Raw genomic sequence first — 22,268 nt, 5'->3', positions numbered from 1 at the left:
TCTACCCAATTCAGAAACTGTTCATCGTTTTTTGTTTTCCAGTTTTCTTCATCGACTGCTACTAACCATTAGTCGTTAGTCATATTTTATCTCTATTTCTCCTGTTAACCAGTTTTGTGGGAGTGGGCTTCTCCTTCACGTGTCCAAATCATGATGGAGGGCTGTCATGATTTTATTGCATTCTGTAGATGGTGTCGATCAGTATGTCAGAATTAAACATGCTTGTTTTTTTTATTAGTTGTGATTAGTTTTCATGTTGTCATTAAGCCGTCACTAGCTGGAACTAATCTCTTCTCTATCTTTTCTTTCTTTTTTTTTTTTTGTTTTTTATTTTATTTTATTATTTTATTATTTTTGTTTCTAACCACCCAGCCGCCACCGGCAACTAACCTATGACCTTCTGACCTCTGAACTCTTCACCCAATGATGACCTGACCATGCCTGCCTGCTGATCAGTTAACTGGTAAACGCCTTTGCTTGCCTGTCTTCAGTGCAGCGAGCTGGGGCACTTGTCCGTTCGTCTTACCATCTAACAAAACAGACAAAGAAATTGTTGTCCTCCAACTCCGCTTTTTGTTGTTCTCCTGTTTGGGTGAAAGTGGTTCTAGAACCTGCACTGAATAGTAGTAAAGCAATAAGGTCCAACTCATCCCTCCGCACTGATCATCCTCTAGTGTCCCGCCCCAAGCGAACGGTAAGGAGGCCTCGCCCGAGATGGAGACAGATGTCCCTTAACTACCCGATGACAGAGGCAGTTACTGTGAGAGACTTCTAGGAATATTTTTCTTCTCAGAAAAAAAAAAAAAAAAGTCAAAGCTCTCTCTGAATGTACTGTGTGATGATGCATCATGCATGAACCTTTGGTCAGGGATGTCATTGGGGAAGGGATTCCAAAAAGTATTCAAAATTTGATATGCTGTTTAGTCACTACCAGTGCCCTCAAAGGGCAGATGTTGCAGCCTTTTTTCTATTGCCTGCCAAATTTTAAAGGACGTTTTAAAGGAAAGTGTGCCATGAAATGCAGATTACGATGACTTTTCAGAACTACATTAATGCAGAGAACAAAACAGCAACACTATTAAAGCAAAATAAGGTTTAAATTGTTTTAACCATATTTTAATCTCCTTGGAAGATTACATGAGAACAAGGTACATGCATTATGTGTCACATTACTGGGCAAACTGTTCAAATATTTTTTTTAAACCTCCCTGTATAGAAAAAAATTCATTAAGGATGTAAAAGCCATGCTTGCCTATTTGCTGTATACATGTAATGAAGTGTAGATAAAGTGTAGTGCATTGAAACAAAATGAACAAAAAAGTAGATACTTTTACTATACAAGGGTGCTGGTGCAGAAAAAAATATATTTTTGGAAATGTAGCATTTTATACTTTCAAGTGTTATAAAAAAAGAAAAAAAGAACAAAGAAACCCTTTATTTCATTAAATGATTTTTTCTGGTGGTTGTCAAGAAACAAAAGACCAAAAGAGCCTTTTAGTCTTTCTTTTTTATTTTTTAAGTATTGGAATAAGTCTAAAGAAAAGGAAGTGCCTTATTTTCTTCATGGTCATTTAGTCAAATGTCTTGTATAATCAGCTTCTCCCTCAGACAAGTTACTGCATGCTACTCAGTCGCCCAGTATGTGAAAGAAGCTGTGAGGGAAGACAAATGATGAGTTGACCATATTAATTACCTGATTTTTGCCATACTAGTGTGATGTGACTTTGCCAAAATCTCATTAAGTATTTGCTAAGTTTTCATTATACCAGCCACTCCACTTTTTAAATCATAGCAAATGCCGTACTTGTGCAACGTAAACCAAAGGGTTCTGTGATACACACAGTCTCATGCTAAAGGAGATTATTCACTGACAATGTTTGTAGAGCTGGAAGTTACGTCATTTTTGTTCAGGGATGGAGAGGAATTTTCTTGATTCTGGTTGAAATAGATATTACATCAACTGTAGGAGTCTTCGGCATGACCCAGAAAATGGATGTTCTGCACATAATGAAACTGAAAGTGCTTAGCAAGTTTTCAGTCAGTGACGGAGCGCATCCCCAGTTTCCAGGAACAGCTCCTGCAGTGGCAAACAGCATGGAAGTTACTTACTTTTCAGCTCATCTTTGAGTATTTTTAGATCTGGCCCATTGGCTTTTCTTGAAAAGATAAGCAGGAGAGGAACTTCAGCCATTTGAAGTCCAGCTATACCTTATTTTTAACCCTTGTTTCTATATGAGATTTGAATAGCTGGGCAATTGCAAGAGCTGAAGCTGTTGAATGCACAGTATTTAATTCTGATAACATTAATTGTTACATTGTGGGGCTCAGTACTAAACTTGGCAAATATCAGGTGATAACTTTACTCCCCTCTTGTCAACTTATTCTCCTCCTGCAAATCTTCACAGCTTCCAAATGAAAGGTCAATAGTAAGCTAAGAGGGCTTACATTTTTAAGCACCTGCATGGTGACCTCATCTAACATCTTGTCTCACCTGGAAATAATTATCAGTTTATTTACTATGCAATAGACATTCATCCTTTTGTACTCAGCTAAAATTTTGTTTATTGTGCCACCAGCTTTGTCTTCCTGTTACACATACAGTTGTGTTGATTTTATTTACAGTATATGCTGTGCCATTTTGATTTTATTTTGGTTGGTTGGTTGAATAAACTTGCGACACTCGAACATTTGAAGAGAGATTTGCTAAAACAATACCAGTATTTGATCCAGTTTCATCTCAACTATGATAAAACCTGGACATTTTAGACATTTATCAAAGGTCTTTTTCTGGGGGGGAGGGGAAATGTATGGAATAGATGTGTGACATGTGAAAGTAATGTTGGCTCTGAACAAACTTCTGAAAACTTAGTTGACAAAATTTTGGATCAGCTTAAAAAAAAAGCATAACTTTTGAAATCTCTGAATGCCTTGGTTCTCAGTATTGTCATTCTTTAATGACTTTTTCTTTATTAAAATAAGTAGTTTTAAGACTTCTTTCTGACAGTATTATGTAATTTTTTTTAGAGTGGGTAGATGGGAGTGTCGCTTGTATGTAACCATACAGATGACATGTATTTGTCTATTCTTTATTATCTTAGTAGTTTCATGCTATGTATGTACCATAACCAACCTATTGCCTATGAGAAACATGTAAGATAATGTATTTACAGCCATTGTTACAAGTTTATAATGTATTTTTCTATCTTGTTTTATATGTATGTTATATAACATTCAAAAGAATTTTTTTCCTGATTGAGAAAAAAGGATACAAAATGCAAAACCCACAATTTTGATAACTGAAAAATTGCCAATTGTTTTGCAGTACTTTATTATATTGGGAGTGTTGTCTTTCTTGGGCTTTTAGTTAGCTACTGGATGAATACATTAGACATATTTGGGTTTTAGTTGGGTTTTTACATAGCTTGCATTTTAATTCTTTGGTTCTTTGCTGTTTCTATTAACCCATAGCATTATTTTAATAAATGTTATAATACCAACCTACTAACTCTGGATTATGTCTGTTTATTAACCATTACATGTTTAATTAAAATAAACAAATAAAGACGGAAGAATGTAAAGTCAAGTTACTGGACTAACCCTGAAGAACGTGACCACAGATAACACAACGTGACTTGTTTTTATGTTGTTTGTCAGCTGACATTCTGCACACTACTATTAAGTTGGCTTTGGTCATTCTGGCCTTTTACCTTGGGGAATAGGTGCCAGTAGAAATGGGAACAAAGTAGCATTTTTTGAGGCATTCTTCTTGTAGAGTCTTGCCACTTGCCTTTCAGCATCTGCATTACTAATTCCACACTTTCTTTTTCTTTCTCTAAAATAATTATTGTTGGCTCACAGCAAAAGAGGAAAATCGTGTATTGGTAAATCATGAGGGTGTACAGAAACCAGTTTGATTCTTTGTTGAACCATTCAGCGGTTGCAGTTGATTGCACAGTAATTTGTGATTTGTTGGTTTTGGCACCTGATTCTCTGTTGCATCATGTGACATTTCTAAGCACAAAATATTTCTGGATAGAATTCCTGTACATTGAAACACAAAACCTGGGGGTTTCCTTTGGCAAAAGTGCCTTATTTAGACCACCACTGTTTCAAGTAACTCTATTTTTGGTACTTCTGCTCTAGTCTATCAGTACTGCCTAGCTCAGGGGAGTACAACTTCTGTAAGCCAAAGGTCAAACTGGATCTTTTCCTAGTTACTGCAGAAAGTACAAAAATACACCTTTCACTAAATTACAGAGCAACATCCATTTCAAATTCCTGAGCTGCCTTTATGTGATCTTTATCCCTGTGGATGACTGGAGCAACATGAATGCAGGGAATTGAAATGCTGAAAATGCTGTTTTGAATGTACATCTATGCAATATTTTTCCAGAGACACTTCCCTTTTCTTAGAACTACACTGTCTGAGGCTCTTTACATTTCCCAGGTAGTTCTAGATATATAACCTTGAGTGGGCAGTAATTACCACTAAGGTCAAGGGAGATCCTTAATGTAGATAACTTTTCAGATGTCGACAGTTTTCTTCCTGAAAGTCCATTTTTTCCTGTAGGTAGTAAAAATTAAGGTGAGGAATCTGAATCTGTTCAAATTCCTCCTTTAATTTATGACGTTTCAAACTATTTAACTCGAAATGCATGCAATATAAAACTTTATAAATTGAGTTCTCACAGTATTGCTAGTAATTAAAATTTTATGCATTATTTTATGGAGAAAAATAGTCTAGCTTTGATGATGTTTGTTAGTTTCCTAATGGCATGTAGTTCTTTCTTCTACAAAAATTTTAGGTAGAGATAAAATACTAATTCATTTTGAATAGTTTGTGCAGAGTTTTCTTTTTTAATTTAACAGATCATGTTGCTATCCTAAAACTCAGCCACAGGCAGATGATAAGAATATTAGATATTTACAACAGATAATATAAGGACCTTTTGACTGCCTAATGGAACAAGTGTCATTACAGAGCAAATAATTTATATCCTTAAAGGATTTTACCAGAGAAGCACATGTAGTTTGGTGAAGTACTCTGTCCAGTGTAGGTGAAACCATTCAGATGGAACAAAACTTAATGTTTTATATTGAAGAATACTTCTATTTCCAGAACTGCTGCTTTTCTGTAATATATTTATTACTTTGTGTTTTTATCAGTAGATGTTAACTACTGTTATATTTTGTCCACAGTGCATTTTCATCTCATTCTTCACTATATGCAGTTGTCGAAGTTGCTGTAAATTTTGTAGTACTTTAAAGCTAAAGGACAGAAAAAAATGGAAAATTCTAAAATCAAAATAATGTATTCATTTTTGTTGCCCACCAAAGGCATTTCTCAATTTACCTGAGTGCCTGTCTGAAAATTTAACTATTTTATACTTTGCCTGCTTACAGGAAAGATACAAACTGTTTTAGAATTGAATTTGAGGATGACTTCAATATTGCTAAATCACTGAAGTTAGCTTCATTTTCTTTCTTATTATTCTGAGATAAAATTGTCTTAATGTTTGAAAGATCATACATTCAAGACAATTAGGTAATTGGTCTTTGATCCAATAAAGTGGAATTTATCTTATGGTAATTTTCTTTTTTTTTGTAGGTCAGAACATAAACAAAAATACCATCTAGCCTTTCAAAGTAAAATCTGAGCACTGCTGTTCACATCTTAAGTGTTCCAAAGTGCAATAAATTTGATTTCTCCAAGAGTATTTTTGTTCATATTATAAAGTGCCTTCAAGAACATCCTTCAGATATTTTTAATGAGCATATGTTCAGTGTACTAATACTGAACTAATACTTTTATTTCAGCATACCTTTTAAAAGTGTTTCCAAAATCTACATGTAGCAAAAGGTTTATTGCCAGACTGTACTTCATGAGGGGGACCACTAAAAGGTTTTCTGCCCTGAAAATGCAGGGAAACATTGAAGTGTGTTACCATCCATTAGGAAATTAACTTGAGGGAAACATATTTATGAGTATATGAAGCTGACTTTGTGTCTGGATAAGAATACCAGGTATCAGAAATAGCGCATTCTACAGAATGGCATCTGAGGAACACATTCCTAGGGCTGGAAGTACATAATTGTTCCTGGAATTTCTGTTTTGTTTTAATATGTTTGATACATTTTTCTAGAACACTGTTAACGGAATAGTGTCCAAATAGCACATGACCCATAACATTAACACGTGGTAATCAATGTTGAATCAAACTGGTTAACAAAAGTACAGTGCTCTTCCTTCTCTTTGCCTGCACACTAATTGCAGGTGGTGCATAAGGGCTGGGGCTTAGGCACAGCAGGCTGCAGTCCTAATTTCTTGGTGCCTGCAGTTCGGGTGTCCGTCTTTGACAACAGACTAACTGGAAGGAGACTGCCTCCCAAGGCAAAGGTTAACTGATATCTGAAACTCTCAGCAGAATTAATTGAAAATACAGCAACAATAAAGCGACATATATACATATATGCTTTGACTTGTATTATGGCAGTTTGTGTGAAACATTTAAGGTTTTGTTTGTGCAAAATAATGTATTCTGAGGGGAAAAGCAAACATGGACGTTGCCAAAACACATGTAAATAAACACCATTTATGACTGTACATTATGTGCAATAAAGTAACTGGAGAAGGTGCATGTACTTTATCCTCAAAAGAAAACTGACAGCTCTCAAAGCTATAGCTATAGTTTTAATTTCTGAAAAGTTAAATTTTATTCTGTATCTAAACCGCAGAATAAAGAATGTACATTTTTCACACTTAAATTTTCATTAATGCTTCTAGCAGTGTTACAAAAGATATTAATTGTTGAAGAGCCTTAAAGTTTCATGGTTGTCCGATTTTCAGGGTATATTGTGCTTAACAGTTTCTTATTGCATATGCTGTTGTTTGTAACTGTAAATGAAGGAAGTATGCATTATATGTCATAAACATGCAATACACTTTTTGTGTATGGGTTTGTGGAGGCATCAGTTCTATAAATTTCACAAGATAACCACATGATTTTGGGGATATTGTACTTTTGTAGCATAACTGTTACAATTGTTATGTTCAGGACAAATAAGAAAGAGAAGTCCTACTTTACTGTAACTTTAAGACACTGGTTTGGGGTATAGTTTTTGATTACTGTAGAAAATAAAGTTGTCTGCCATCCCACCTAGTGTGAACCTAGCAAGAAACAGACTTTGGAGAAGAACTAGATTATGGTGTTCTGTATTTGCCTTAATATTTATGTGATGATGCTTAGTTTTAGTTAAGGACGATTTCTTTACCAAGGTATTCTTTGCTAAAAATTCCTTCTATTTTTCACTGCTTAAATAAAAAAATGTTTGCTTCAGAAGTAAGTGAAGTAGATAATGAAGTGTGGCATCTTTAGAAATCTGGTAGAGTAGGGGAAAAGAAACTAAATGCCAGTGTTCAGATACGCTTCTGCACCCATCAGGGATGAAAAACTTGGCATAATTAGTCTTTGAAGACACCTTCCATGATAAGTTTCATAAAGTAGTGGTATGTAGTTGTATCTGAGCTAGTAGTCTTAGAATTTCACAGAATGTAGGGATGCTGTATGGCATGTGCTACTTGAGCAGATAAAGCAGCCTTTGTCATCTTTGCAGTTACTCTGAGGGCCAGCTGCCTGTACCCTGTAGTCCTGGCCTGGTGTGTGGGCACAGCCTTTCCTTCTATGCTGGCTCTGCCTGCATTGTGCACACCCCCTCCTTCACCCATCTGGATCCCTAGAGAGCAGAATTGTGTTGACCTTTCTTACCTCCTGCACCAAGTCAGTAATACCCGTTTATGGTCACGTTCATGTCAGGAATTGCATTTATAAGTCTGCAAGTTAAAGCTAGATATGGAGTTTAGAAATTTTTTATCAACAGACTTTATAATCATTTTAGCAGCACTGTCTGTGTGTTTTGGTATGTTTATGTGGGATGGCCTAACACTACTAGATGGCTCCTTGTTGTAGTTGCCTTGAGGCAGTACAAACTTAACCATTATCGGTGTCAAAATAATGAGAGACATTGATAGAAAAGAGTACAAAGTGCAGTGTCAGAAATTTTTTATGGTGGAATTCAGGTCTACCCGCAAAAGTAAAAAGAGACTTAGTCCAAGTGTTTTCTTGGTGACCCTGTGAAGTCTCAAACAGTTAAAAATAGACAACTGACGGCCAGTTCCTGTTGAGTTGAATTCTAAAAATTAGCAATCACAAATAATCAGTAACTCCCAAGGAAAGTGTTTGTTTTTTTGGTTTGATTTTTGGTTTTGGTTTGGGTTGTTGTTTTTTTTTTTTTTTTCCCCAAAGTAGCATAGCATATATTTGTCCTTAATTTCTGTCACAGTATTTTCACTGTTTTCATCTTCAGCAATAAATAAGGTTGAAGAGTAAACTGGATAAACTCAGAGGTGAGGTTCGAGGGAAAAGCCATCAAATAATAGCACATCTCAAGACTGCATCATTTCAGCAACTTAGGAGTAAATGAAGGTGTTTTCTCTAAAGTTCATGTATTTTTAAGCACCTTATACAGACGAGGCTAAGCAGAAAAATTATTTTTGCTTGTGGGACCTTTTCTGAATGAGTTCTGTAGATTTTCAGTTCACTGAGGGTGGCCTTTATTAAGCAGGTGGTTTATGAACTTCCTGAAGGTAGGAAGTTCCCAGGTCCTCCTGCCATAGGTCAGTCATTGAGCAAATGAGTGTTCAGTGTTGATTCTGGCTTGCTTTCATACTCATGTGAAAATGAAGCCCTGTCTTTTGTATCTAGGTCTTCTTAATACCATGACAGATACATCAGTCTGTACCTCCTACAGTAGTGTTTTAAAGGGATTTGTTTCTAATTGTAGTTACTTCAGTAAAAAGGCAGTTTGAGCAAGCAAGAGTGTTATGGGAAATGTGTAAATGTATGATAAAGATACTGGGATCACTGTTTTAAGAGTCTCACTGTGTTGTGTGTATTAGAAACCCACAATGAAATGTTAATGTAGTATTTATCTTGTTAGTTGTCTACACCTTTCCAATTATGATTTCTAGACAAGGTGGTTTTCATGAGGCTAAAACCACCTTGTGCAGTTCAGAGGTAGAGAAATTACAAGGTAACCAGATCACTCCGATGTGTGTGCATTTTCATAGAGCACAGCCTCTTTAAAGTCTTGACCTCAGATGCTGGGTAAAACATAAATTTGTGATGCAGGGAGCAGAATTTATTTGTTAGCCTATCTGCTAACCATTGAAAGTTCAAACATTGCTACCAGTTCAGAAATGTTACTGCATGTTAATTGTTGTGGCAAATTCCATGTCCTGTTTTTAACATAGGTGAAATCTGGAGACTACTCTGGTTAATCTCTGGATCATTTTCATGATCTTTCATGAAGAGTAGATCCAGAACTGCTGAGGGGGCCACAAGGCCATTACTTGCATGCCCTTGTGTGACTTTTCCTGTATAACCTTAGTGATGAGACAATTGTGATTCTTTCTCTGAAAGGCAACGAATGAAGCAGATCTCCAGCTTTGTTTCTGAGAGAAAATAGGAAACGTATACCAGTGTGGACTGAAAGAAGATAAAGAATAACAATAATGTCAGAGCTTTGAACCCTGTCCTGAACAGATGACTGAAAATTACTCTGGACTTGATATGAGCCAGGAAGAGGTGACAACCCTAAACAAGAGCAGCACTGTCAAGCCCATACTGTGTTGACAAGAAGTTCATCAGAGACTGTAGGCTGGAATTCTAAGTGAAGAAAATTAAAATTATCTCAGTCCTTGAAGAACTGGTTTACCATATCTCCCTGTTATCTTAAGCAAGGTTGTTAATTTCTCTGTTGGAAATTTCTCCCTTCTTCAGCTTAATTTGAATTTCTTGTTCTTTTATTCTAAGGTTCTACCCTGCCCCCTTCTGTGCTGTTTTGCATTTCATAGACAAATTCTCCCTTCATTAGGATGGTGAGGTGGCACAGGTCATTCTTGGTACAGGAAGACAAGAAGCAAGACTTAAGGTCTAGATCAGGATGATCAAATGTGACATTATTTAGAAAGGCTGTTTTACCTACACATAACTCCAAGCAGATGGAAGAGAACTACTTTGATACTGAGGGCACAAATTTAGAGTTTGTAATGCCTGGGTTTCAGATGCTTCTTTCATTGCTAATGATTTGTGCAGTTTTGGGCAAGACCCCTGCAGCCAAATCCACCTTAAGTGATGTGTCAAGATACGGAGAGTGGTCTTTTTCAAAGTCTCCCAGAAAATAATACACCACTGCCTTATCTCCCTTTGTCTGTTTCGAGCAGCAACATCACCCAGAAAGAAAACCCCTGGTACCCAGAGACAATTTACCTGCCTGGGTGCAGAGGGGAAAGCACTGGTCGATAAATCCCCATCCTTCCACCTCACCCACAGTAATCAGCCAGGGAGCTTGCCTGCTTGGGTCCTTCTCTCTCAGGCATGTTTCTCCCCATTTTCACATGCATAGCATGTGTGACTGTAACTTTGTCTTTTGCATTCCCCAGCTACCCATGATGAAAGATACTCTTTTAGTCAAGTACCTTTGGTGCTCTTGTTCTGCATCTTTGTCCCTCAGTTTCCTGTCAGTGAAAAGACGAACAGGAGAATCCCAGTAGACTGTAAGCTGTGGATAGCCACATTTAAGTCTGTAGTGCTTGAGCAGTACAATGCTGAGTGCACTCCAGTATCATCACAATGTCCAAGTGTCTCATAATCTTGAATGTACTTAAGAATAAAGCATGAAAGCAAAACAAAATACCTTTGACTTCTTACTTAGTCAAACCCATGATACAGTTTCCAGAATCTTGTAGGCCAGCTGAATCCTAGCTTCAGACCAGATCGCTTCAGACCAGATCACTTCAGAGGGTACCTACCAGTAGTGTTGTCTCAAGGGATGGTCATCTCAAGAAACTGTGGGCACAAGTAACTCCTGGGAAGATTCTGGTTATGTGCAAGAGGAAATTTTTTTACAATGGGGACAGCAGCCATTGGAATAATCCCAGAGAAGTGGTGGATTTTCCAGTTTTGGACACTAAGGTTCTGCTTGATAGCACAGTAGCCCATGTCTAGACTTTGCTTTTACGAAGAAAGGTTGGACTATATGGTCCTTGCCGTCCCTTTCAACCTGGTTTTCTGTGATTGTGTTCATAAATCTGAGTCCCACAGGCTCACTGGGGATGGACAGAACTATGTTCCCGTTTTTCACAGTTGGGAAATCCAAGGAGAGGCAAAGGGACAGCAGAGCAGTTGCAGGAAACAACGCTGTTTTATCTCTTTACCAGTGAAATGTAGAAGTGGGGAGCACTGACAGCACTTGAGATCTGGGAGAACTGAGAAAAAATGGGATTATTTTGAAAACCTGATTGGCAGGAGTGAGATTTGCTCTGCAGTCGTGCAAGTTTCACATTGTTCAACTCTCAGCATAACATACAACTTTTGAAAGTGAAATGCCTTAAAATAATTAACTTTGGAGCAAGAACAACAGTTTTTGCAGCTTCAGGCCTGTAGTTGTGCACAGTTACATTCAGGATGGAAATTTTTCAGTGAGCTTTCAATTTGCTTTGGAAGGAGAGAGATAAATGCCATTTGTGAGAGACAACTTTGGGTTTCTCAAGAAAGAACTAGGGTTAGCAGGTAGATCTAAAACAAAATCACCTCATCAGCCACGTCAGTAATGTCAGCAAAATCTGTCGGAACTCAAAATGTCCCTCAGACATTTTCAGAGGTTCCAGGCCTTGGTCAGAAGCATTTTAGACCTTGGCAAGCAGCTGAAAACAGCTGTGATCTTGAGTTTGAGCCATGGAATGAGTTACCAACTTTGAAGGTGGAACAAGCGGTCACAAAGGGTTAGATGGTATAGTAAAAGTAGTCACAAATTAGAGGGGAAAATTTTTTAGTATTGTACAGGGGGGTTTTAATACCTGTACAGGGGGGTTTTTACTTTGTACAGGGGGGTCAGGAGCTCTAAGATGGAGGAAAGTGGGCCTGATCCTGTTCTTCCTCCTTCTTCTTCCTTACCTCCATGTTCTTGGTGATTTTGGCACTCACAGATTGGGTTAGAGTAGAAAAGCACATTGTAACATAGATAGTAGGTATTGGGGAAAATCTGTAAACATGTAAGACGTAATATATCATATAAAAGATAGCAGCAGCCCTGGGCGGGGGGAGAGACAACGGAGTCACCAGACAGTGAGGGTGTCAGGAGAGTGTGTGTCTCTGCCTGGGCCGCTGACCTAGGCAGCCGCGGCGGGCGAAGACAATCTTTTAGATAGCTAGCAATAAACTGCCTTGAGACCGAACAACAAGAGGCTGCGGAGTTTTTCTTTGGAAGCACGGGTTGGAGGAGAGACTTTACCACCACACGAGAGCCCCGAATCAATCCTGGGGTTCTCACAAAAATCCAGCATTAACCAGTTTATGCCTGGTCACACTTAACAAGACAGCTGTCAACCAAACACTTTTGGCCAACAGCAGCGTCGTGGAAGATGGGGAGTTTACCTCCTCAGGTGGAAGATTTACCTCCTCAGTCAAGACTCTTCCAAAATTTTACCTTGGTGAAGTAAACAACTGCATTTTACTAGTTGTCATGTGCCTCACAATGATAATAATAAATTATATTTATGAAGTGGTACTTTCACCTGCTGCAGATTTGTCTTCAGGCTTCTGTGTGTAAAGGAACCTTGAAATAAGTGATATCCACTCTGGCAAGCACCTGGTTTAAAACAAAGGTGAAGCCAATGAATGAAATAGTCAAAACACCTGACTCCTTTTAGGAGGGAGGGAAGCAGTAAATAATGCTGCCTTAGAGCAATTTCTTCCTTGTCATGCCTTTCCCCTTGCAGTTTGCTGTCACTTATCACTGTGAGCCAGACTCTGCACGTGGAAGAATCCTTCAGACCGAGTCAGTGGGGTTGCTCATGTGAGTAATTTGCAAAATACTCAATCAGGGGCAGTCAAGCCCTGTGGTATTAGACTCATTTTGGCTATAAATTCCCCAAGCAAGGACTTTTATTCTTGTCAGCAAAACAGTGGATGCCATTCTGGTGCAGTGGGTTTTTTTATTTTATTTTTTTTTCCTCCCCACAACTTCTCATTTCTTCTCACCTTTTTCTTCACACACATACACAGAGAACTAAGAGACTCAGAGAAGCAGCAGCTTTGACAAGCAATGCTAACATGCCTCCCTGCTCTGAGCAATTCCTTTGGGCAATTTAGCAATGTCACTCTGGCTCTCAGCATTTCTTTCAAGTCAGGAGCCTCGCTGCTTATAGCAGCTTGGGAAAGGGAGAGCCCAGGTGCAAAGGCAGGAGAAAAGTTCCACTGGTGGCTGGCAGCAACAGGAGAGTCTGGTTGTGCCGGTGAGTCAGCCAAACAGCTTGCTCCACTTGCTTATTCCAGCCACGTACAGGCAAGTGCAAGCAGGGAAAATTCCTAGCTTTGATTGTGAGGAAAGGGCCTGCTTATATCACCACAATAAACTCTTTTCCCAGAATGAAATCTCACCAGGCATAATTGCCAAAATCCTGGGACAAAATACTTTTGCTTAACCCCAGACACATCTTGTTCTTTTCACTGGGAGGAGTCGTTTATGGTTTGGTGTTTTGTTGGTTGGTTTGTTTTTTTATTTTAATTCAATAACCATCTTTGATGTGTCTAAAATTGGAATAATGGCAGAGAATACAATATCTCCTGTCTGCACTGCTACCTATACACTTGCAAATAAGTAGCACTTTTGTTTCATGGGTTGGAGTAGAGGCTGAAGATCCATACTGACAGTTCAGCAGCTCTTTTCCTTGGTAGTGGATCTAATAGGCCTGCAGTATGAAACATGCTACTTAAGCTTTGCTTTAGGCTGAAACTCACTCCGTACAGAGGTCTAGCACAGGGCAAAGGCCCCACTTAAATCCTGCTGAACCTTCAGAAAGGCGTTCCATGTTCCCCTACAGTAGGTATAAGGATTCAGACAAGTTTTGCGTTCTTTTCGTGGGTAAAGGCATGTAAATAATACCTTTATGACTCAAGTATGTCTTGAAATATGCAACCTGATGGCAGAGAGTTCTGCTTTATTGTGCAGATATTTGTTCTGAACCACATGGCTTGTAAGTCATGAAATATTAATGGCCATGCAAATCTTCTCTTCTGTATCATGAGCTTTTCTGTGTTCCTGACCCCTGACTTCCTTTAATCATCTCCTGGGTGTGTGGTCTGTTACTATTCTGAGATATCTTGTGAACAGGGGCAAAGTAATTACTTGATCCTTGCCTGCTGCAAGAACCTTTTTGTAAAAAAAATTGATACCTTCAGAGACACTTCCTCCCTGCATTAAAATCAGCCCCACCTGCTTGCTTCGCAGGATTTCTCCTTTGGTGGCCTTAATGCAGACCTGTAGTGTTCAGTGCAATTTTCATGACTATAAAAACAGCATTCTTGGATCTCCTAAGTTGTCACCTGCTTGTCCACAGATTAATTACAATTTTTGGTCAGATGTTTTCTCTTTTTCTCTCTCTCCCCCCTACTGATTTTTTCTGAAGGCATCCTTATAAATACGCTATTTTATTGTGCCTTGTTAGAGGAAGGCCCAATAATCTTTCAATGAGCAGCTGTAGTGCCTGTTATTTATAGGATTATCTTTGCCATATCCCTAATAATTGGATGCTGAATTAATGCCTGAAACATGAATTTATGGGGCTTTTTTAAGAACAAGGGCATGTATTTTTGGCAGAAATCTCATTTTCTTTTTCCACCTGTTTCCTAACATACCAAACACTAAGAATAAGGACATTACCAAAGTGGGGAAATCAGGAAATGCTCCTTAGCTCCCTGCCAAACATAGGAGAGGTTGGTGGCTTGGTGCCATGCGGGTCTGACAACCGAAGGAGATGTACAAGCAGTATGACTGAGGAAAGAGAAGACTATCCATGAAAATGCATTTCCCATATGGGAGCTATTTTAGTAAACCAGTTTGGTGAAAGTACAGACATGAGTAGGTATTTGTACAAATGAGTTCGTAGTGACTGCCGAGAGCATGGTGTAACACAAGGGCAATAATTACCATAGAGTTTAATACAAGGTTAATAAATGTTGACCTACAAGCTTCTGATTTCTGGAGCAATTTTGCTTGAGTTGCAGGAGTCAGCAATGCAGCACCAAAAACACTGCTTCTGAAATGGTGGGTTTATACAGATTAGGAAGTGGAGAAGACTAGCCAAGGTCAAAACATTCATTATCAGAGCAGAGATAAAGGAGCTGGGATATCTCAGGTGTTTGTAACGTGCCACTTTGCAAAACCTGGGATGACACGTAAGAACCTTTCTGGGTCTCTGCTGTTCAATCCTCAGTGTGTGCTGTTTCTGAGGATCAGGTGCCAGCCTGAGAGGAATCCACACCCTGGGTTTTAAAAGGTGCAAATAAAACCCACTTCACCCTTGATTTCATGCAGCAGCAGGGGCCTGTGTGTCTTTGAGAGCATAGATGTCTTTTGTTCACACTTTCCATGGAGCTTACTTTCCCCTGAAATGACCTCGGTGACTTCTGGGCCCTGTGAGAAGGGCAGACCCAGAGCTTGGCTCACACAAGTGGCTGCTGTGAAGCAGTTGTTTGGTGGCTTAAAGCCTGGCAGCCTCCAACCTGAGGACCACCCACACAGTGACTGTTTCCAGTGCAGGGAGCAGCAGTTCCTGCACAGGACGGTGGAAAGCTGATGGGAAGTTACTGGGTGCTGTGGGAGTCATAGAGAAAGCAGACGGAGCAGAGAAGCCCAGAGCATCCGTCCTGCAGCACCGTGGTGTCCCCCATCCCCCTCCCCCACCACCCCAGGGTGATTTATACAAGCCTAAATGATGGTAATGAGCCCTGCTGCAAGTCTGGCTACCCTGTAGTCTGCAGAGGTGACAATTGCTAGCTCAGGTTTTGGAAGGAGGTGATTTCTGATCAGCTGAAAGGAGCAGTGAGTAATCCTCATCTACCTGGCTTTGTATCCAAGCTGTGAGTCATTCTAATGAGCAACACCAAAAGTGCTGACCTGCCCATCTCACTCTTCCTCACTTGAGACTCCAAGCTAACCTGCTGCCTTGGTGTGCCTCGGGGCTGCGTTTTGGGCAGAGGGGAACCTGGGACACTGGTTTTACTGCAAACTTTACCAGTGGAATAAATGCTGTTGTAGGATGTATGTGTGCCAAAACAGTCGGCATAAGTAACTAGGAAGCTTTCAGTGGGTTTTCTGTATGTGGCATCCCTGCTAAAACTGCGGAATTGTTTTTTGATTTAAAGAACATTTTCTTACCTTTTTCCACCAAGATTTCAGTTGCACATTACTCTCTCTTGTGCACACCAACGTGGCCAGCTATAGCTGGCTTGACTGGTGTTCAGTGACTGGGCAGAGGAGCATGTGGGATTATTGCTGGCTTAGTCCATGTCTCTGTGTTCCTGGGGACAGCATGAATCCACAGGGACTCTCCTGTCCTCTCTGCTCTGCAGTGTGCCCACACTGCAGGGTGGGATGGTGCCCATCCTGCCTCTTCAAAAGGCTGCTCCTTTGAGTGCAAAGTCCTTGATGTCCTCACTTGGCTTTAAGCTCCATGTGTGGTACCGGCCTGTTGGGGATGGTGAAAGCTGTTTGCCTCTGGTTTGAATGCAAGGCTTGGATTGGCTTGGCTGCATGCAGAAAACTGCACTTCTGGATGTTTTCAGCAGCTTCCCTGGGTGCATGGCACTATTTAAAGTGAAAGTACTTTGATTTGGAAGAGGCAAGGATGAAGGTGAAGGCTAATAATGGAAGCCTATAAATGCAGCTGACATCTTAGCACCCTGTGTCTTTCATGCTGTCCTTCATTTACTCTCCTGGTTCTCTCTCGTCTTTTAATGCTCTGTTGTTTCCCCCGCCCCCCCACCCCTTGAGCAAAGTGCTGCTGAGAGTAACTGGGGTAGCTGATTTTGATCCATTTACATGCCTATGGGTATAGAGGGGGCTGTTATTTAACACTGAAATGGGTGAAATGGTCCATGAAACCTCCAGGGTGAACTATGCTAAGGGGCAGACTTTTACAATCTGTGGATTATACTCTACAATACATATATATTATAGAGTATATATTTATAGGTCATGACTAATATGGAAACACCTCTTATAGTTAATAGCTTCTAGTAGAGACCCATCCATAGAACATTCCTATGTGGGTGGGTGGCTGTTGGCACCAGCAGTGGGATGACTGAGTTAGTTCTGATCTGGACTTCTCATCTAGGCTCCTGCTCCTCATCAGCTGCAGGACATGGGCAGCAATAAGGGCAGTCAGCCTAGATTATAAGAAAAGTCTGATACAAACAAGAACTTTTCTCCTCCTCTGTTATTTGCCTGGGCTCTCCATATAGGTGGCTTGGTTGGATATGAACCCTTCAGACAGCAAAACCTGTGTGAGGTGAATGTGACTCAAGCTGAATGTCTCTTAAAGCCCACAGCAGGTGAGGTAGATGGTGAGATCCTGAGTCCTTTTCCACAGCCTTGAAATGGGACTATCCCTCCCCTTCTGCCTCTGAAGCTTCTCTGTTCCTCCTGCCCGTGCTTTGCCAAGTGAAACTCCATCTGGGAGGTGTCCAACAATGAGCACACACAGCCAGCTGGTTTACACTGAAACCTCGTGTATTTCACAGAGCTTCCCCAGTGTAGCTCACTCATTGCCCTTCAGATCCCTAGGGCCTTCCTGTCTCATAAGAACAGGGGGAGCTCCTCTGCCCCAAAATGTTCATCAAAAAGCACTTGCTCAGAGGTAGCGGAAGGCAAAACAGAGTGAGTTCCACAGCTGAACTCATATTCAAGGAATTATTTCAAGCAGTCTGTACATTCCTTCTACTTATACTTTATTATTAACAGTCTGAGAGGAAGAAAAATAATTCATTAAACAATCAGTAAGGCATTCATAAGATATTATTGAGATCAGGTCTCAGGGAAACATATGAGCCTTCACAAATATTAAGTTTTATCTACTCTGTTAAGTCATTTTACATAGGAAAGTGAAACTTAATCCAGCTGCTCTGTCTCTGTAGCTGCTGCTCAAGGGGAAACAAATTCAGATCCACTATAATCTGACTAATAGGTTCAATATCAACTCCCTCTTATCAGAGGGAAAGGAGCATGCCCCATGCTTATCTATTCCCTGGTGGCCAGATATCAGAGCAGAGCAGTGAGAGGAGTCCCCTTCTGGGAACTGGAAATTAAAATGCCTTGCTGTGAGACCCTTCTCCCTTGCTGCAGGCAGTTAGCAGGTGCTTTCTTTTCCAGGTGGGAGTGGCTTGTACTTCAGATAAAAAGTTTGGGAAAGTGCCATTGCTCAAATCTGTATTCTTGGTTTAGCCAGCATGGAAGCAGTAAGGCAATGCTGGGTCAAACAGCCACTCAGGAAACCCCCACTCTTCCTTCACTAAGGGACATCTGGTACACTTGCCTCTAGCCAACAATGGATGATTTGGTATTGTTGACAAGCTGAAGCTCACCCACATCCTCAGTTCTCACCCCCATACTTTGCTTTCTGAGCCTCTATCATTTGCTTGTGCTGTGCAGTGATGATCCTGTATGGGAAATGACTTAAAAAACATCATAAAGACATTTCTGGGAGCAGTGGAGTCTTCAAAGGAAAATTCTTGGGAAGCTGGAAATATGGTGGGAGGGAAAATATAATCTTTCTCTCATTTCAGATGAACTTCTGCCTTCCTTGAAATTCCTGTGAATTTCAAAGCCTTTGATAGTCATGAAACATCAGAGGAGCCTTTATGCTAAGCAAAACGTGTGTGAAAGCAGTGCTGCTTCTGATCCCACCAGGTGCTGCTGCACACCCGTTCCTCTTCCTTTTATTTGTCTTCCCCCAGCTGATGCAGTCGATTTGCATTTGTCAGGGTGGTCGTGGCTGTGCCCTTACTCTGCTCTGTTGGATGACACCAGAGCAAAACCCACTACAGGACTTGCCTGCATGGCCAGTGGCCACCCCAGCTGCTCCCCTGGGGGACAGCCTGGATGATCCACAGGGATGGCTGCTCTCTGAGCCCTGGGATGCCCTGCCTGCTGCAGAGTGCACGGCTCAGTCTGGCTTTGTCCTAGCCTCCCCTTCCAGGGTCAGCATCAGGCAGCCAGGCCATGGCACAGGGATTTCCTGGAAGAGCTCTCATGGCACCAGGCACAGGTGGCAGATTTATAGGCAGCTATAAATCAGTGTGAATGCAAGTCATTGAAAAGGACAGCACAACCACCCGAGCTGGGGCAGCCTATCCTTGGAACAGCTACAGCTTGGGTGGAGTGGGGAATTTCTTCCATGTAGCAGATCCAGCCAAAGGAGACTATGCAAGGGATGCCATAGAAATTGCAAGAGCTGCAGAGCTGGAATATGATCCCCACAAGACACTCCTGAAGAGGAGCACATATCTCTGGGAGCAGGTACAGGTCTCCCACTTCCTGCACCTCACTTCCCAGCTGCTTCCAGCGGCACTCATGGGTGCTCTATCACGGACTCCTTCCAGAAATGAGGCTGCCAGAGAACAGCATCTGGTCAAGCAAAAGGGGAGAGAGAAGACCACAGAGCAGAATTCCCAAGGGTAAAGGGACTTATCTGGTTTTCTACCTGGGTAATGGTTATCCTGTGAAGACTGATGCAATCTTGTCTTCATCACTCAGTGGGAGGGAAGAGGCTGCCAGGGCTGCTGGGTGGTGGCAGGTCCAGGCTGCTCCCATGGGGCAGCCCCTGCTCCAGCTGGCTGTGATGTGCCCCTGCCTCATGTTCCCCTTCCTTATGTGCCAGCCAAGTGGAGAAGCTGCAGCCTAAAGGGGCAGGACATGGCATGGGCATCCTCAGGCAAAAAGTCTAGGGAAGATGAGCTGGGAGAAGACAGTGAGAGCACTGAGGAGCCTTCCTGCCACCACAAGCAGGCTGCAGGTGAACCAGGGTGTGCAATGGAAGAGTTGCAGCTCTGCAGCAGGCAATGTTCACTCATTGTGGAGCTATTGCCAGATGAGATTTGTCTCATCTCTCACAACTGAGGGCTTATTTATGTTTGAGCTGCCCAGGTCAAATTCACCTCCAGTATATCTGGTCCATGTGGGTTTGAGAGCCCCCACAAAAGGGCTGTCCATGCTTCTCTCTTGTCTGTCACTGCATCTGTTTCCCAGTATTTCCAAGACTTCCCATCCCAATTTACTTCCCCTGCCCCCTTTTGCTGCTGCTTTGCACCGTGCTGCTTTTCAGGATCCAGTTTGTCCTCTGCCTTGCTCCAGCATGCTCCTTGCCTGTAGGTTTTCTCTCTAACAGGTAGCTTCATTACTCTTAAGCTGAAGTAGTGGACTATTTTTGGAGTGATGTCATGTGTTCCACAGTAGGTGAAGCTTATGCTTTCTGCTGGAGCAATGTTGAGAAGAAAATTCCTCTTGATGTGAACCAAATGTAGTTTTTAAACATGGGATTGGCACAAAGTACACAGGCAGTGACTTTCTACAATGATAAGCTGAACTAAGGAGTAGAACGAGTTGAACCTTTTTTTTTTTTTTTTTTTTTTTTTTAAGCTACCCTGGCTGAGTTTCTGCCTTTGAACAAGGGTGGTTAGGTCCCGGGCAGGTGTGGGACACAGCTATGTAAGAATGCAGACACAGGTATGTAGGCAGAGCTGTGAAGCATGTCATGAAGAGTCAAAGGCCTTGATGACTTTTTGTTAAGATATGCCACAGAAGGACAATGTTATGACTGGAGTTATATGGACCAAGGTCAGCATATAACTGAGGCAGAAGACTGCAAATAAAGCAACAGCATTGTTCTGTTCTTCACATGTCTAATGAAGATAATGAACTTGATAATGCTGATTGTCACTGCCAAACACAAATTTAAGCACAGCTCCTGTTCCCACTCTGCAGTGTCCCCTTCAAAATGGACTCACTTCTGCAGAGTCTGCAGAATGCTTTAATGATTAGCCAAGGGCCATGCTGAGGACAAAATAAGCTATCACCTCAAATTACTCCCCACCCCTTCTGTGGAAAACATGCAATAATTTTTGACTGAACTCTGAAACCCAGTGTACTGATCTAAATCCAGACAACAGAAAGAGTACAGCTACCTAACACATGTGCAGTTACAGCAGTAGAGCTGCCTTGACATCATGCTGCTTGTTACTGAAAGTTCTACTAAATATGATCTTTTAGTCTATGGCAAAAGTGTCCAGTAGCTGAAGCAAGTGCATAGGTGTGGCAAGAGGAATGAAAATTATGCTGAAAGCTGGCAGTATACTAGGGTGGTGTGGAAGGCAGATCTTGTAGAGGATGAACAATTCAGGAAAGTGTTGCTTTAAATGAAGAAATGAAAAACTGTGGGCCAGCCAGAAAGCATCCAAAACAAATTAGAAGGCTGGGTCATCATATGAAGTTTAACAAAGATAAATGATGGATTCTGCATCTGGGATGGGGCAAACTTGGATGTATGCACAGAATGGTGAATGAGATGCTGGAGAGCAGTGCCACAGAAAGGGATCTGGGGGTCCTGGTTGATGGCAGGTTGAGAGTGAGCCAGCAGTGCCCTGGCAGCCAGGAGGGACAACCCTGTCCAGGGGTGCATCAGGCACAGCATCACCAGCCGGGCAAGGGAGGGAATTGTCCTGCTCTGCTCTGAGCTGGGGTGGCCTCACCTCGAGTGCTGGGGCAGTGTTGGGTGACACAATGTAAAAAAGACATTGAACTGTTAGACAGTGTCCAAAGCAGGACCATGAGGATGGTGAAGGGCCTTGAGGAGAAGCCGTATGAGGAGCAGGTGAGGCTATTTGGTCTGCTCAGCCTGGAGGAGACTGAGGGGAGACCTCACTGCAGCTACAACTTCCTCATGGGGGAAGGGGAGGGGCAGGCACTGATCTCTGCTCTGGGGTGACAGTGACAGCACCCAAGGGAATGGCCTGACGTTGTGTCAGGGGAGGTTAAGGTTGGATATTAGGAAAAGGTTCTTCACCCAGAGGGTGGTTTGGCATTGGAACAGGTTCCCTAGAGAAATGGTCACAGCACCAGCCTGACAGAGTTCAAGAAGTATTTGGACAACACTGTTAGGTATGTTATGGAATTCTTGAGGTTGTCCAGTGCAGGGCCAGAAGTTGCACTTTGAGGATCCTTGTGAGAAACTTCCAACTCAGGATATTCTATTACTCAAGGAAAAGTCTTCTGAAGAACCTGAATGATTTTGGGACACTGGTCTAACAGCAGACTAAGTCACAGGTAGAGCTGCAACCCCAAGCTACTATTCTTAAGAAGTAAAAATTGAGGAA

The 22,268-nt window shown here is 41.4% G+C and overlaps 1 protein-coding gene across 23 annotated transcripts in view; it reads left to right on the top strand.

Annotated features, from left to right (window-relative positions):
* Positions 1–22,268, top strand: part of QKI (QKI, KH domain containing RNA binding) — a 478,774-nt gene that overhangs the window by 142,003 nt on the left and 314,503 nt on the right. For 5 of the 23 annotated variants that reach the window (XM_072926055.1, XM_030269590.4, XM_030269587.4 and 2 more), the window contains one exon: positions 373–3,501. The exons of 14 other annotated variants lie outside the window; for them this stretch is intronic. In XM_072926055.1, the coding sequence (XP_072782156.1) occupies positions 373–389 (17 nt within the window). In that variant the 3' untranslated portion in view covers positions 390–3,501. Of the gene's footprint in view, positions 1–372; positions 3,502–9,479; positions 10,753–22,268 lie in introns of those variants that run through there. 4 more of the 23 variants (XR_005979680.2, XM_030269589.4, XM_030269592.4 and 1 more) reach the window with 1 other exon arrangement.

Source organism: Taeniopygia guttata, chromosome 3 (assembly GCF_048771995.1).
Source record: "Taeniopygia guttata chromosome 3, bTaeGut7.mat, whole genome shotgun sequence".
Classification (NCBI taxonomy): domain Eukaryota; kingdom Metazoa; phylum Chordata; class Aves; order Passeriformes; family Estrildidae; genus Taeniopygia; species Taeniopygia guttata.
This window is presented reverse-complemented; position numbering and strand designations above follow the sequence as displayed.